At 37.1% G+C, this 18,200-nt stretch overlaps 1 protein-coding gene across 5 annotated transcripts in view; it reads right to left on the reverse strand.

Annotated features, from left to right (window-relative positions):
- Nucleotides 1–2,531: 2,531 nt before the first annotated feature.
- The window catches only part of sema5ba (sema domain, seven thrombospondin repeats (type 1 and type 1-like), transmembrane domain (TM) and short cytoplasmic domain, (semaphorin) 5Ba), a 229,475-nt gene continuing 213,806 nt past the window's right edge, over nt 2,532–18,200 (reverse strand). For 4 of the 5 annotated variants that reach the window (XM_051118512.1, XM_051118510.1, XM_051118511.1 and 1 more), the window contains 4 exons: nt 17,140–17,274; nt 14,784–14,828; nt 13,760–13,965; nt 2,532–3,349 (listed from right to left, as the gene is read on the reverse strand). In XM_051118512.1, the coding sequence (XP_050974469.1) occupies nt 3,182–3,349; nt 13,760–13,965; nt 14,784–14,828; nt 17,140–17,274 (554 nt within the window). In that variant the 3' untranslated portion in view covers nt 2,532–3,181. The remainder of the gene's footprint in view (nt 3,350–13,759; nt 13,966–14,783; nt 14,829–17,139; nt 17,275–18,200) is intronic. The other variant, XM_051118514.1, reaches the window with a different exon arrangement.

An 18,200-nucleotide genomic window follows, 5' to 3' on the forward strand; every position in this document is an offset into this window, starting at 1 on the left:
AAAATGGTTTCTAAAATGTTCTTTTTTGCATTTTATTATATGCATATGCATTTTATGCTTTCAAATTTTTAGACTCCTCTGTAGATTTTGTTTTCAATGAAAAGGCTTGGTATATGAGCATATCTTTAAGATCGAAAAAAAAAAATTTGTAATCAACAATGTAATTACTGAAAATGTTTTTATTTAGCATTTTATTAATACGTTCAGATCTTTGGACTCTTCTGTTTTTTTTTTTTTTATAAAAAAGCTTATGTATATGAGCATATCTGTAAGACAGGACAAACTGGTACTGAATTACTGAAAATGCAAATTATTTAGCATTTTATTAATGCTTTCAGAGTTTTGGACTCTTGTAGATTTTGTTTTTTGTTTAAATGAAAAGGCTTGGTATATGAGCATATCTGTAAGAAAAAAAAAGATAATATAATTTGCAATAGTAAAATGTAACATTTTTCAATAATGCTCTCTGATTTTTTTTACTTTTTTTGTAGATTTTTTTCACTGAAAAGAATCAGTATTAAAAAAACATCTTTAAGATATCAAAAAAAAAGAAAAAGAAAAGATAATATAATTTGCAATAAAGAAATGAAATTAATAAAATGCAAAATAGGAAGATTTTCAGCAATGCTCTCAGATTTGTAGACTCCTGTAGATTTTTTTTCAAGAAAAAGACTGCATGTGAGCATATAGATATCAAAACAAAAAAAATGCCAAAAAAAAAAAAGAAAAGAAAATATATTTTGCAATAAAAATGTAATTAAATAAAATGCAAAATAGGAACATTTTCAAGAATGCTCTCAGATTTTTGTACTCATTTGTAGATTTGTTTTTCAATAAAAAGGCTCTGTATATGAGCATGTCTTTAAGACAGCGAAAAAAGGATAATATAATTTGCAATAAAAAATGTCATCAATAAAATGCAAAACAGTTTCAGATTTTCAGACTCCCCTGTATATTTTGTTTCAGTGAAAAGACTCAGTGTTTGAGCATATCTTTAAACCAGCAAACAAACAAAAAAAAAGATAATATAATTTGCAATAAAAAAAATGTAATTAATAAAATGCAAAATAGAAAAAAAAAATTCTGTAATGCTTTCAGATTTTTGGACGACTGTAGATTTTTTCAATGAAAAGGCTCAGTATGGGAACATATCTTAAAAAAAAAAAAAAAAAAAAAAGAGATAAAATGCAAAACATTTTCAGGTCCATTTCAGCTCTCATATTTTTTTTTTTTCAGTTAAAAGCCACCCAACCCCCTCTTTAAAAAACAGCATTAAAATAATAAAAGACTGTATTTGAGTATGATATTAAAGCAACTTAATTCACGTTAATTTTGCTCACCGTCATGTGAACGGCAAAAATCAATTCATATGAATTATGCTCAGAAGAATAAAAGTACAGACACTCTCTAATAGTTTTGTAGGGACTCTAATGAATAATCTTCGATGTTATCGATCAGGGTTGGTCTACAAGATGGGTCTCTCTATTGCAGTCAAACTCTGGACACTGACAGGCTCCATCCCCACACAATCCCTACGGTTGGTATATTTACACAGCTGCTGCACAGATTATTTTACAACTATAAGGCGTTTAAAAAACAGTGTTAGCTTTACAATATACATGTACATTATACTAACCTTTGCGTGGCATTACTTTTTTCGCGGTGGGACGTCACTTATTTACAACCCATGTACTCATGCTTAGCTGAAAGCATGGTTGGCTTAGCATTCATTAAACGAGCATGATAAAATAGCTTAGTTTAATTCTCAATGCCCTTTAGAAACCAAGCAATACCATAAATACTACATCCCAATGAGAGTTGCCGTTCCTGAATCGCTTTTATCGATAACTGTAGAGTTGCATCTGGAATGTGGGCGTGATGCCGCCGGGAAGCATGTCAACAGATGGTAAAAATAAAATCTGAGTCGAGCACATAGTGCTGCACAAAGATTCATTTTTTTAGATATTGTTCCATGTGACAAAGACAGTGATCCATTGATCATTTCTGCGTAAGTTGACTCTCTGGGCATTTTTATGAATATATGATGCTCAGTGCTCATATCTCTGATGAATGTGATGATGGTTAGGAATATACCATCTGGAAACAATAATAAAAAATAATATACTGTATGAAACGTTCAGTCGATGTTTGAACTTATATCTTAAATAAACTCTATTGTCCATCTATCCTACAACTGCTGAATAATTCCGTCTTTAAAATAACCGTATAAAACAAGTGCCAAGCTATCAGTATTTCCTACATTTTTTCATAATAAAATATAGTCCGTCTCAGTTTGAACCCAGTCATATTTAATATGACCACCGGGACTTACAGTAACAGAGTAGAACATGTTTGCTTCAAACCTAAGCATATTCCATGTTGGTGCAATATTCCTCGATTCCCATGCATTCGCGAGTAAAAAAAGGCGTTTCGACTTTTCGGGGAAATAATGACGCATTCTTCTGGCCTTTCAACGTGCTGAAAATCTATATTTCGGAGTCCGTTCTGAATAGCATCCTATTTGTAAGCTGTTCTCTTTTTGCAGCTTGGTTCCGAACTCTGAACAGTTCACCCAGGAGATGCATTGATCCTGCCACCCATCCTCTTTTGTCAGAGATTTGCCCTCAAAGGTCGGAAGTCAGTGGGACGTCCTTACATTTGCATCCAAAGGTAACACAATTCCGCCGTTCTAACCAAACCTAATAATGTCACCATTGATTGCTCTCTTTTGTCTGGTGTCCGTCTATTCTTCTTGTGTGGTTTCAAAAAGAACTGCCACAGTGCGGCAGATTGCATTTCCCGTAATGGATATTGTTGGGGTGGTACGGGATGCCAGCGCAATTTTGTCTTCCCACCTTGAGCTTCAGCAAAACCTCCTTCCAGTAACGGGAGTTCTGCAGCAATCAATCAAGACATCAGTTTATCAAAGTCAGTGTAGCTACACAATCTTTAAAAAGTGCTGTTTGAATCACTGGACTTTTTCCCCGTCTGAACACCGTAAGGCATGACTTAGGTGACGCGGTCCTCGAGGGGAGAGATCTTGGGGAAAAAATCAGCTGGAATGTTGGAACGAGCACCTCGTCGGGTGCAGAGTGTGTGGGTGGGAAAAGTGGAGGGTTTTAGGAGATGTCCGGAGCGGCCTTGTCACCATGGCGATAAAGCTACGGATGGGACACGTGTCTCAGCTGTGGTTATAGGTTCTGCAAGGAGACGGCGAGGAGTCTGGTCGGTAGTCGTATTTGCCCAGCGCTGTGGGGTAGTATGTGGTGGTGTACACGTTCGTCTGCTGAAGCGGTGAAGGGAAGTAGTTGGTCCTCTCATCCGGCAGCAAATTGTTCTTATTCAGAGTCTGTGGAGAAAAACAAACAAAAGAGTGTTAGACGAGCTGAGAGGCAAAGAACTAACCATCAATCTCTGAGATGAAACACCACTGATCTCACAGTCTGCAATCCTCTTGTGACCTTGCGAACTAAAAAGAACAGAATATGAGAATGTTGAAAGCGCACGGCAAGATCTCACACCTTCAGGAAACACTTCATCTTAACACATGTAAACTCTGATCCAGCTAGTTCCTTAAAGGTACAGGGTGTAATATCTGTACTACTAGCATGTTTGAGCAGCTCAAATATTGTCTCAACCAAGAGCATGAGTTTGCAGATCCCATTGACTAGAATATCATAGACTTTCAAATGGGGTCTTTTGATTTGAACAACATAGCGACGGCATGGAAAACCACTCAATACTCTAGCAACCACACAACAACATGCTTAAAACAACTGAAGAACGACATAACAATGTGCTAAAAATACTGTAGAAACCACACAGCAATATGGTTAAACCACTTACAACTCCCCAGCAACTGCATAGCAATGCGTTAAAGGGATAGTTTACCCAAAAGTAATTACTCGCCCTCATGTCGTTCCAAACCCATAAAACCGTCATTCATCTTCAAACACAAATTAAAGGGGTCATCGGATGCCCATTTTCCACAAGTTGATATGATTCGTTAGGGTCTTAATGAGAAGTCTATAACATACTTTGGTTAAAATTTTCAGTGGTAGTGTAAAACAACACCCTTTTTACCTTGTCAAAATCAGGCCTTTTCAGAGCGAGCCATTTTTTGCATTTGCTAATGAGCTCTGCTCGCCCCTCCCCTCTCTTCTGTGGAGTGATGAGCAGTACGGTTAAATTTAGCCGCATTTCGCTGCGAAACTTGCTAACTAGCACATTATTAGGAAGGGCGATTTGCAAACATGCCTATAAACCTATATACTCACTTCTGCCGTAGGTGAAGCTGAATCACGAATGATTCATGTTAACATTCTACATTCCGATTCTGCGTCTTCAGCTGCTCAGATGTCAGGAGTAAAAGATGACTGCTACGTTCATTATTACATCCAACAACAGAACACCTCAATCGCTTAAGAGCCATTCTTGTCTTTCCCTACTCCGGCGTCGAAACAATGGTGGTCGGACTGTTTACAGCTCACTCAGGGCAGGTCTAACGTAAGACATGTTAAATAAACAATCGTGTAGGTATGGCCCAGATCCTGAGAATGGCTTGATTTGAAGAAGGGGACATTACTTATAAAGATCAATAAAATACCACTGGGTGGATTTTTATCATTATAGGGTGGTTGTGTACCAGTGGCGATTTCTTAAAGACTGCAAGGGAAGCTCAGCTTCCCTTATAATGTCACAAAATTAATGGTCAAATTATGTACTATTGTATTAACATTTTATTGACTAAAATGCGTTAGAAAACGTTCATCTCAAAGACGAGTTCGTTCAGAATCAGTTAGATATAGCAGGTCGGCTGACTTGATTTTCTTCTCATACATTCCCGTAGCGTCACAGTGCATTTCCCCGTTGAAGCCCAGCGTCCATTGACTTCAATGCGGCTGCTTTGAACGTTTTTTTCAGTGCTTTGAAACTAGACGGTCATTGGATAAACGCTGCGATTATGTCCCGCCCACGGACGCTCAGCGTCTCTGGGGGTGAATGAGGAGCAAATGAGGAGTGGGCTGGCCTGGACTCCGAGCTTCTGCGTGATGATTGGAGGGTCTGTCGAAAGATTGCATCTCCTTTTGACTGACAGCGATTTTGTACTATAAGGAATCGCTGAAGCTATTCGCGCTCAGTCCCATCGCGGATTTCTCAAGTTCAGTCGAAATAAAAACTACTGCAACCTATTTCTTTATATTTGCTTGGCGAAATTGCTTGATTTTCATCATACATTTCACACAATTATACAACACATTCCTTGTTTCACTTTTACAGAGTTTAATATTTTTTTTAGATCGTTCATTCATGTTAATATTTAATGTAGTAATCAATATATATATATATATATATATATATAGATTACTACATTAAATATTAACATGGAGGATGACTATAAATTAATATATATATATATATATATATATATATATATATATATATATATATATATATATATAGTAATCTTGAAAAATTTTAACATAACATAATGAAACCTTATATTTCTATTAAAATACTTTATAAATAAATAAATAAATAAATAAATCTCCATAATAACCTTATTTAAATTGCAAAATATTTATACTATATAGTAGCATCTGACTAAAAGAAAAAATACATCATATTTTGCATAATAAAACTAAAGCTTTTTTTTTTTTTTTTTTTTTTACGATTGTTTGCATTGTGACTTACTTATGACAATAAGGCACATTCTTGTGAATAAATAAATAGACAATTTTATGATGTAGGCCGAAAATGAGCTTCCCCTATTTGACAGACCAGTAGCCGCCACTGTTGTGTACACACACTGCCAAGACATAATTAAGTTCAAACAATATGTAAAAGTGAGTTCTGCATCCGATTACCCCTTCAAGATATTTTTGATGAAATCCAAGAGCTTTCTGACTCTTCATAGACAGCAACGCAACTGACATGTTCAAGGCCAAGAAAGGTAGCAAGGACATTGTTAAGTGACGTGATTCTCTCGTGAACGTGTTGAAGTCTGACATTGAAGAGAACTCCAACGAGACTTCAACACGTTCATGAGAGAATCACGGAGCATGCGTGTGGTGCAGCTGACGCAGGAGTTGGCACTCTGACTTAAAATGTCCATCTCTCTTAGGCTACGTTTACACTAGTGCATTTCGTTTTAAAACGCATTATATTTGCTACAGTTATGCCTGTCATTTACACTTCTCCACCATTTTCGAACCACGAAAACAGAGACTTTCAAAAATGCTGCAGACCCTGTTTTAGTTTTAAATAGGGCTGCATGATAAGTCGCATGTGATTGTCATGCACATCTCGTCAGTAAAGCCGGTTCTGTGATTAGTAGTAAATGTCCATCTCGTGCGTTCAGCTGGAACAGCATTTAAAACACAGAGCCGTAAATCACTGACAAGCTACGCAACATTGCGTTCATAATCGCAGATGAATCGCATTCGATTATGAACACGATTCTGCGTCGACTGTCAGTGATTTACTGCTCTGTGTATTAGTTGCTGCTACAGCTGAAAACGCATGATGGAGATTTACTACTAATCACAGAATCGGCTTTACTGACGAGATGCGCATGACAATCGCATGCGATTTATCGTGCAGCCCTAGTATGAAAACTTTGGGATTGCGTTTCAGTGTAATCACCCAAACCGAGACTTTTGAAAATTATGGTGTGGCTGCCCACATTCGCTCTGCATATCCATGATGACCGTTTAAACAATAACATCATGCTCATTATAAATGGTCATGTGACATGCATTTTCGTTTGTGTAGTGTGGACGGAGATTATTAAAATGCAGTGATAACGCCAGTGTAGACAAAGATCGCTTTCATTTTAAACGCCATTTTAAAATGAAAACACACTAGTGTAAACAGGGATTTAATTCATCATCTGTAATTCTGATTCAAATAAGTAAGGCTGGGAAAAAATTGCAAGTCATCCTCTCTGTCGAAATCTTCATACATTTTTAAAAAGACTTTATGTACAGTGTACATTTTCTTCTGCTTGTAAACAAGGTGCAGCGCATCTGGGTTCTACGTTAGAGCAGCGGCTCCTGTGTCAGCAGCACCACATGTACTCTTGTGAACATGCAACAAAAACTGATGCAGAAGAGAAGAAATTGTTGAATAAAGTTATTTTTGTTTTCTTTGTGCACAAAAAGTATTCTTGTAGCTTCATAAAACTACGGTTGAACCACTGATGTCACATGGACTATTTTAACCATGCCCTTACTACCTTTTTGGGTCTGGGAATGTTACAGTCGCATTGCTGTCTATCCAGGATCAGAAAGCTTTTGGTTTCATCAAAAATATCTTAATTTGTGTTCCAAAGATGAACAAAGTTTGAAACAGGGTAATTAATGACAGAATTTTTTAATTTCTGGGTGAATCATCTCCTAAAAAAACCTAGAACACTGTAGCAACCACACAGCAAGATGCTAAAATTACTGAAGAACACTATAAAAACCACACGACAACATGTTAAAACCACTTAAAACTCCCCAGCAGCTGCATAGCAAGGTGTTAAGAACATGCAAACCACCCAAGCATAGCAACATGCTAAACACCAACAATGACAGCAACCACACAGCAACATTTTAAAAACCATTCAGAGCACCCGAGAAAACACATAGCAGCTTGTAAAAACCACTCAGACCACCAATTCGCATAGACATGTGCTAAAAAAACCACAAAGAACCCCCTAGCCACCACACAACAACATGCTAAAATCACTCAAACGCTCTGTAGTTCCTAGCAACTGCATAGCAACATGTTAAAAATGTCTCAATCAGCTCTCCAGCTTCCTAGCTCGTCAGTCAGTTTATCGTGTACGTGAATCCTGTCACTGGTAAGTACCCTGACTCACTGCACATTGGTACAGTGATTACTCAATTTCCGGCGACATGACTACTTACAGCGTCAACAGACAACAGTGTAGAACATCACCGCTGGAATTAATCAACAACTTGATATGATTTTTTAATTCTCTTTAAACTCATAGCTCTGTTACATGTCCTTACAGCATTTCAGCCAAATATTAATTATAAATGTTAACTAGAATTGTTCACTACCTGTCTAGCAATGTGTATTTATGCTGAAATATACAAAAAAAAGTGTTTGTCTTTTCAAATCTTCTATTGTGTGTCATATTTATTGAGTTGGCTCATGTGGTTTGTTTTGCACAGACTATGCTCTGCCATGACACTTTAAGCTTGACATCAACTAGTCGCTGGTCCTATAGACGGCGCAACAGTATAAGAAATCTTTGAAGTCCATATTAACACTCCATTTCCAAACAGTTAACATGGCAAATAAATGCATACTCTGAAAATGCTCTACTGAACAAGAGAATGCATGTTTTAAACAGCTTATTGTACAGGTAAGTTAATCGCCCATCGAAATATAATGACCCAAAGACAAAAGAACTGATAAAAATGAGCTGTTTCAGCAGCAATAGCCATGTGGGCAGCGCGTATCATATGCCATTGTTGTGCACAAGGTGTTTAAGTCTTAGCTCAAGGTTCAGGCTTAATTGTTCATTAATGACGTCATCAGCGACTAGTCGACTTCGACTTGACTTTCATCGTATAAATGTCGACTTTAAAAAACTCTAAGTCATTCAACCACTAATTTCTGGTATGGGAGCATTGTGAAAATCAGCACACCCTAGATTTGGCAGTGCATTGTGGGATTTTTCAAGGAGTGAAAGTTTCAATGGAAGGATTTCATGATTGAAACAGCCCTTAAAATGGCAGACTCCCTGATTAGTGCCCTGACTACTGAACTAGGGAGCTGATTGAGACGCAACCCCAGAGCACCCTAGCAACTTCACAGCAGTGTGTAAAAATAAGCTTCTAATAACACATTAGAAGCTGCATAGCAATGCTAAAAAACATGCAGAACACCCTGGCCATCATGAAGCAACATGCTAATTGCTAAAAACACTCCCAAAAAACAGCAACATTTTAAAAACCATTCAGAGCACCCAAGCAATTTTACAGCAGTACAATGTTCAAAAAACAAAAACAAAAAACAAAAACAAAAAACCAATAAGAACACTCTGGAAACTGCATAGCAACATATTAAAAAAAAAAAAAAAAAAATCACTCCCCTTAGAAACATTAAGCAAAAACAACAACAAAAACATGGTTATTGTAACCACAAATTAAACCTGGTTTTGCTACATTAATCATAGTTTAACTGGTATCTGTAATTAAATGTTAACAGCAACTACACAGAAACATTTAAAAAACATTCAGACCACTCTAGCAATTCCAGCAATACATTAAAAACAACACAAACATCCTAGCAAAATGCTAAAATTTACCCTGAACACTCTAGAAACCACATATAAACATGTTAAAACTAGGGCTGTCAGTTTAACGCATTAATTAATTAGTTCTGAAAAATAATGCAATTAAAATATTTGAATGCAGTTAACGCACTGGCCCCTCCCCCGGACTTGTACATCATCTTACATTTCATATAGTTGACTGTTGACAAGTTTGATGCAGGGCAACAACTCAAGATATTGGTGCCAAAAAACCCTGTATGTGTTTTCTCTCATGTTTATATATATTTATATATCACATATCACAGGGGCAGCAAGCGCAATATGACCCAATCTATCACAAGCTTACATGTGACCCTGGACCACAAAACCAGTCTTAAGTTGCTGGGGTATATTTGTAGCAATAGCAAAAAATACATTGCATGGGTCAAAATGACTGATTTTTGTTTTATGCCAAAAATCATTAGGATATTAAGTGAAGATCATGGTCCATGATGATATTTTGTAAAATTCCTACTGTAAATATATAAAACTTAATTTTTGATTAATAATATGCATTGTTAAGAACTGTATTTGGACAACTTTAAAGGTGATTTTCTCAGGATTTTGATTTTTTGGCACCCTCAGATTCTAGATTTTCAAATAGTTATATCTCGGCCAAATATTGCCTTATCCTAACAAACCATACATCAGTGGAAAGATTACTTATTCAGCTTTCAGATGATGTATAAATCTCAATTTGGAAAAATTGTCCCTTATACAAAAGTTTATATTGTGTTATATTTTAAACACAATATAATGTGTTTTTGCTCAATTTTGCAGAGAACATATTACCTTTGAAGCCATAGCAGAATTGTTGTGCATCTAGGAGCAACACAGCGGTGTTTAGTTTCTAAATGAATCTGCGTTTTGAACAAATCATGTGAAAAGCCCATTCATAAAGCCACTTGAATCAGCTGTTTGAACAAATCAAATAAATAAATGAATGACTCATAAAGACATTAACCGCCACTAGCTGGCACATTTAGTTTCTTATTTAGAGCATCATTTCATTTAAAAAAATTAAATAAAAACATTAAAGGGATAGTTCACCAAAAAATTGACTTCTGTCATCATTTACTCACCCTTATGTCGTTTCAAACCTTTGTTTTGTGGAACACGAAAGAAGGTATTTTGAAGACTTGGTAACAAAGCCGTTTTGGTTACCACCGACTTTCATAGTATAAACAAAAAATACTGAGATGTTTCTCAAATGATCTTCTATGTTCCATAGTTTACTTTAGGCCGTTGCAGCTTAAATGTTTATGTAATAAATACTATGTTCAATCAAATAAAATATTTCTTTCTAAAGCTACAATTTATAATGTCTACTTAATACTTTCTCAGTTAACACAAAAATAGCTTTAATCTTTTTGTGGGTATTTTCACGATCAAAATTATTTTGCGATTAGCTGGATTAGTTAATCGAAACATGTAATTACTTAGATTAAAAATATGAATTGACAGCCCTAGTTAAAACCACTTAAACAACATATTAATACCATTCACAGCAACCCTATTGCCACAACAGGACGAAATCAAGAAATCAGGTTATTTTTGTGATTCTGTTTGGAGGTACTAGTGGAGCAGAAATGACACACTGCACCTTTAAATATGTAAGGCACTCCTGAACGAAGTCCACAGCCGATAAGCTGTATAATTTAAAAGTGGTGAACTCGGAGGTCATGGATGAAAGTAGCGTGTGTATGAAATGTAGAGCTCTCGAGAAATATCATTTGTCTAGCTCTAAAAAAGCTGCAGCTCAGTTACTGGGGGAGTGAAGCTATGAAACATACAAGATTGATTCGAGTGACTCACCGTAGCCGAGAACTGCTGTGCAACAATTATAGTTTTCAATACCTGGCAAACAATAGCAGTACAAAGAGGCTGAGATCTCCATTTTCAGCCTGAACAAGACAGAAGAAATTGCTTTTTATCCAAGAGTCAATAAGTGACAAGTGAAGGGAATGTTTGCTGCTATTACGATACCAGATTACATCTTCCTGACTGTGGTATGTTTAGCAGGCTTTCGACAAACCGTTCCCTTTGCGAAATCGGAATATTCATCCTGATTTACGACGTTGCTCTCAACGGATGCTTATTCAAACACCCATCAATCAGAGAGCCTCCGTGTCACACGGTTAATATCACATAGCCATCTGCGCACCGACGTGCCCTGGGAATGCGTGGACAGAGGCCTGAGTGACGGCCTTTGTAGTGACCGCTTCTTTCTCGATCCACTCGTATTGTCCAAGTCTCATAATGAGTTTCGAGTGAGTAGTGGTCATGTAGAAGATCGATGGAAAAAGTGGCAAAAGGCTTGCGCAGGTGTCACAGCAAGGACACGAGGTGGAGGGAGAGCGAGCCGAGCCAAACTAATTGGATGAGCTCGACGATCAGTCACAACCAGCTGTGGGAGTCCACTGAGCGGCTGCTGCTTAAACAGCCTAATGGAGCCCATTAATAAAGACGGAGTGTGTGCCAGGAACCGCATGCAGCCAGAAGAGGCGGCTAAACAAGCGGCCGCGGGGAGAGTGAAACCCAGCGGTAATCTCCAAACTATCAGTTATCTAGTGATGCTCATTTCGGACAAAACAAACGAGCGTGCTCTCCGAAAGTGTTTGGTTTCTTGACTGCTTGCGACTTTTTCTGCTAGCTCATCTGTGGGGAAACGTAAAAGTAAAATGTCATTTTATGATGTTCAATACTTTAGTGCTAAATATGCAGAGACTCTATAAAAGGCATTTGTAAGTGTATTCCCAAGAAAAGTGTAAACACCGCGTCTCTGCGGTGCGATCGAAACATTGATCTGTTTGATTGAGCATCCTGACGAGCCTGACATTTGCAAAATAGATTTGAATATGGTAAAATGTGTAAAACTTCTAAGCAGCTGAGAACATTCTGAATGTTGCCAAAATAAATAAATACAAACATGATGTGCAATCTGCCAAGATCTACTGAGCTCTACTACTCCCAAAGTTCTAAAAAAAAAAAAAAAAAAAAAAAAAAAAAAATCACTGCCTTTTGAGTGTTCATGAAATAATTTTCTTACATTTACATTTAAACATTTAGCAGATGCTTTATCCAAAGCGACTTACAAAACAAGACAATAGAAGCAATCATAATCAAAAAATATTTTTAAAAATTATGTGCAGTATTCTTGTAGCACAATTTACCATGTTTTTGTTTTGCAGATACTTTGATGAATAAATGTTTAAAAGAACAAAACTAATTTCAAAAAGAAATCTTTTGTAACATTATAAATGCCACTTTTGATACATTTAATGCATCCTTGCTAAATAAAACTATTAATTTCTTAAAATAACGTTCAAAATTCTTAAATTTGACTATAGTTACTATAATTCATTGCATGTGTAACTGAGCTTTTTGCACGCTATGAATAAAAGTGTGCATGACTATAGCATGCCACTGAAAACTTATTTAATGGTAGTTGCTTGTGAAGAGCCAAGGACTACATAACTGACATGGGTTAGATTAAAGCAATAGTTAACTTCCAGAATAAAAATTTCCTAATATTTTACTTACTCCCATGTCATCCAAGATGTTAATGATTTACTTTCTTCAGTCAAAACAAAATTAAGGTTTTTGAATAAAACATTCCAGGATTTTTTCCATATAGTGGACTTCAATGGGAACCAACAGGTTGAAAGGTCCAAAGTGCAGTTTCAGTGTAGCTTCAAAGGGCTCTACCCGATCCCAGCTGAGCAATAAGGGTCTTATCCAGTGAAACGATCTGTCATTTTCTAAAAATAAATAAATTAATTAAAAATTCTATACTTTTTAACCACAAATGCTCATCTTGCTCTAGCTCTGCAATGCGTGTCTAAGACTTCACGCATTATGTAATCATATTGGAAAGACATGTTAGTTCTTTTGTCTGTTTCTCCTCCAACTTTAAAATTGGCTGGGGTCATGTAGAGCAGGGGTGTCAAACTCAGTTCCTGGAGGGCCGCGGCCCTGCAGAGTTTTGTTCCAACCTTGCTCCAACACACATACTATGCAGTTTTCAATTAAGCCTGAAGGACTTGATTAGTTGGATCAGGTGTGTTTAATTGGGGTTGCATCTAAACTACGCAGGGCTGCGGCCCTCCAGGACCGGAGTTTGACACCCCTGATGTAGAGTCCTTTGAAGCTGCATTAAAACTGCAATTTGGACCTTCAACCCACTGGTTCCCACTGAATTCCACTATATGGAGAAAAATCCTGGAATGTTTACCTTAAAAACCTTAATTTCTTTTCGACTGAAGAATGAAAGACACGAACATCTTGGATGACATGGAGGTGAGTAAATTATCAGGAATATTTTATTCTAAAAACAAACTAATCCTTTAAGTGCAGCATTATCAACAACAACATGCTAAAACAGCACTATGAGAATTTTTTTATGAACATTGTCTCAACACTGACCTTGAACTCCATGGGTGTGTATTTCTCATTCTTTGGTGTGGTGTTGCCCTTGTAGTTGAGGTGGTTGGGAGTGGTTGGGTGGATGACGGCAGACTCCTGTGAGGGCTTGTGGAACCGCTGACAGTACACGTACACCAGGAAAGACAGCAGACCTGCACCCAGGAAGCACGACACGCCTGTGGCTATCAGGTGTAGCAGAGTGAACCCTGGGAAAACAAGAGAAGGCAATATTACCGTAACCATTTGTCTGCAAATAACTGTAATATGTTGGCATTTTCATCCAGACCAAAAATACTTTTTCAAATAATGAGACAATATAGTCATCCTTCTCAGTGGAATCGGAGCGATACGGCGCCATTGCATCCCTCATCATTAACGCTACATGTCCGTAGTCATCAGCCAGCGGTAGGCAGGTGCTTCAAAGCGTCTGGCTGAATGATGCAGTACCAAGGGACAGTGCTGTGATTAGCTGGTCCATGTGACGGACCGGGCATCCTGCCGGTCTGACCCGTAATGAGTGCGAAATGTGATTGAGGAGAGCGAACGCCATACCCCGTCATGAATTGCTCTAATTGGACAACGATCACTCAGGAGAGCACCACTGCTGGCACATGATGGGTAATATGTGCTGCCACCTGGAGAAACACCAAATTGGCACTGCGGTGCCACCTCTTGCCCGATGTGGCCTGGATCTGCAACCTAAAAAGCACTGCTGTGCCCCCTCATGTATTTTTCATCTGGTGCATGCACTGGAAAGGCAGCACCTCTGCATGGGAGAGCCACAAGAGCCGTGGAGCACGACACATGGAAAACTGAAAATCAGCAGTGTGCATTATGAAGTTCACTCACTCAAACCTGCTTAGCGATTCCATTTCTGCCTGAGTTCAGGATGAAAAGGAGCTGACGTGAAACATGACACACAAGCAGCACATTGCTACGTCTTTAAGCATTCACGAGAGCGTGCATGCATAAGCGCACACTAACATGCGGTGAATGCCTTACACATATTGGTCAAAGCACTTACCCCCACACTGCTGGTCCTTCTCATAGCTAGATGCCGGGAGAATGGCTGTGAATTGAAAGAGAGATATAGTTAGTGGCTGTTTACACAGGATGAGCTCTTGAGCTCTTTCTGAACATCTTGAACTGATGCCAAACATCTTTCAAATTGACATGGCATCTTAAAAAAATAACGTTCATGGTTCGAGATGCATTGGAATGGACACAGACATCCATCTAGAGCGGTGGCTGTCAAATAGTTTTGCTTCAAAGTCTAAATTCCTGTAGCTCAAGCAGTAGAGCATGGCGGTAGCAACGAAAGTGCCATGGGTTTGTTTTCAAGGGACCGCATGAATGTCTACCCTGAATGCAGTTCAAGTCTCTTGGGATAAAACTGTCAAATGCATAAATGCATGTAAATGCAAATTTTACTGTAGACATGAAGCACTGAGTATAATATCAGTTTTATTTTTAAACATAATATAAAAGTAAGGAAAAATAGTCAAATATTAAAATCTATCAATATTCCAACCAGGAATCTAGAACCAGGTTCTATCGCAGTTACAAGCTCACATGATGTTGCTGTGCTACGTGGTCATGAAAACTTATTGTTTTCACGTTTTTAAGCATTGCAGTTTAAAAACAAGTGATTTTAATCCGTTTAAGCACAATCAGCAGCAAAAGAGAACTCGTCATAGAATATGAAGACGGTGCTCATAGAATGCCGGAATATTAAACAGAGTTATTTTTTCCGCTTTATAGACCTTGAATGGTTAAATACACACACTTGTCAAAATGCCCTCTTTGCATATATCCTTGTAAACACAGTAATTTACATCTTAACTAAAAGTAAACATTGGAGAAAGAAAACATGTTACAGTATATTGGATCTGGGCAGCTCTTAAAGTGACAGCAGTCTCATATTCCCACTGTCATTCATGTTAATCAAACAACAAAAGAGAAAATCTCTCACTGCTCTTGACTAAATCACTTTTGTAGCTTTAAGAAGAAGAAAAATATATTTAATTTACATGGAAGAATATGCAATGTTTTTATACATTTGATTGCTTACATAGCATTTCTTATTTATTTGTTCAATTTTTTTTTTTAATCCTGTTGCTTGTAATTAGTTTCTTATTCTTATTTAATCACTGTTCACTTGTTTTCAGTGAGCCTGTTTTTTTTAAGGCTAATATTAGATTTTTTTGTGATATTGACATTGGTGACAAGAATTCTGAAAGTTATTTGGTTTTCAAAAAAGTTGATATCATAAAGACCTTTTTTTAATATCGTTACCTTGAAATAAAATTATAAGATTTTAATCTTATCACCCACCCCTAGTTGTGACCAACAATTTTGGATGGCGACCAACAATCTAACCATAAGCCAACTACTTAAAAATGGAGCAGACTGATGCAAGAAAAAGTCCTGAGAACAGGTCATTACATGCTCCCTTGTTTTGCTTCCCTTTGCTGAATTACAGCCAAAACGTCAATCATTCCCCATCTTATCCCACTCCACTTTCTCCTTTCAAAAGCAACCTTCCTGGAAGTGGGGTGATTCAAAGAGCTGTAGATCTGAGTGCTGAGGAAGTCTCCTGTTTTATACCTGAGGGATGAGCAGGGGCGCAGTGATAAAGTACAGGAAATCACATCAAAGCCTGTTAGTCAGGTCGCATGAAAGAGATGAAATTATTACACCGTGCTACCATTACATATTTAAAAATTGTATATATTTAAGAATGAACGGCCAATGTTAGTAAAAACAGTTGCAAGCTATTTTGCAAATATAAAGCTTTAAATGCTCATTTAAAGTGAATATGCCATTTAGGTTGAGGTAATGAGCATTTTTCACTGCTGCGATAGAGTCTGAGGTTCTCTATTACCACTCAGAGTCATGCTTTTCAAGCTCTATCCGAAATCTTCACAAAGAGCAGAGATGGGTATGGGGGGAGATGTTTTGATTGAGATGCACAATTCTCCTTGATCTCCTCACCGTCTAAGACACCTCAGGATTTGGAAGCCGTTTCCCAAAATTGGAGAGAAATTGGATGTGAGGCTGCCTTGTGGCATAACATTAATATTAATTAGAGTGCCTGATTCACTTGGTATTCCGCTCTGATAACTCGTGTTCTCGCAGGCTGGGTGCGTTCAGTTCTTCACTTTGAACACTTCCACTCCACCAGCCAGAGTAATGAATAAGCGCATGTAAACATATTACATCTAATCTATTAAAAACAACAGCGAGTTTGACAGGGTTTAAAAGTGTATGTTTATTTAATAAGGGTAACATTGCAATTGGGAAAAGCTTTGCCTCATAATGGAATAGTCGGACGCTGTGTGAATATGTGTGTGCGTGTGTTTATATATAGCTCTTCTCACCTGGGATCTCATTGCAGTCTCGGTGCTGGGAGCTGTTTCCCACACATGGTGTGGATTGAGCCCCGCACACTCGACTGCGCAGCTGCAGGCCCGAGTCATCGCACTCAGACCACACCGACCAGGCCATCCACCCACCTGCACAAAGACACGGGCATAAACACAGGATTTAAAGAAACAGTTCACCCAAAAATTAACATTTACTTATCCTCATGTCTTTCCAAACCTGTGAATTTCTGTTGTACCAATAAATTCAAGTACCAATATATATATATATATATATATATATAGCATAAATGTTTATAAAGTGGTCCAAATGACTTGCACTATATTCTAAGACAAGGTTTAACAAATGGGGGTAAAAAAAAAAAAAAAAAAAAAAAATGCATACAAAATTAAAATAGATAAGTAGGACTGCACAATTAATGAAAATAAACACAAATTGCGATATAGCTTTGAGCAACTCTCAAATCAAAGGCTGCAATAATTATATAATTTAATATAATTATATAATTAGTAAATGCTACTTCTCACTAAATCCATTTTTGCATGCGATGTGAATTAAATATGCATGTGGGAACCGATGTGTGCCAGGTTCTGTTTATTAACATTTGCATAATTTCCAAAATGTTTGTGGACAGTTTACAGTATTTTAGCAGTATTCCACCATAACATACACATAAATAATGTAATATTTTTAAAAATAATTATTAAATATAAATGTTTAACTTTGCATTAACTGTGATTTACAATAGTATTTCTGTCTTCATCTTTTATAATTATAATTTGAGTTAGAACTATTAATAATAATAATAAAAAATAAAACACAAAATTCCATGCAAATGTCAAACTTACCATGAAAAAACAAAGTTTTTACCAAAGGTTTACTATATTGATAGCACAGATGTCAACATTTGGTGGTTCGAATACCCATGTGAGGTCTCTCTTAAAGTTTTTAGTGCATGATTTTCCATAGTCTGGTAAGTGCTATTTTCAGGCTTGTCACATCCATAACAGTACATATTCTCATAAATAGACACATCAACATTAAAATAAAGTAACAA

This window comes from Labeo rohita, chromosome 9 (assembly GCF_022985175.1).
Source record: "Labeo rohita strain BAU-BD-2019 chromosome 9, IGBB_LRoh.1.0, whole genome shotgun sequence".
In the NCBI taxonomy this organism is placed as follows: Eukaryota; Metazoa; Chordata; class Actinopteri; order Cypriniformes; family Cyprinidae; genus Labeo; species Labeo rohita.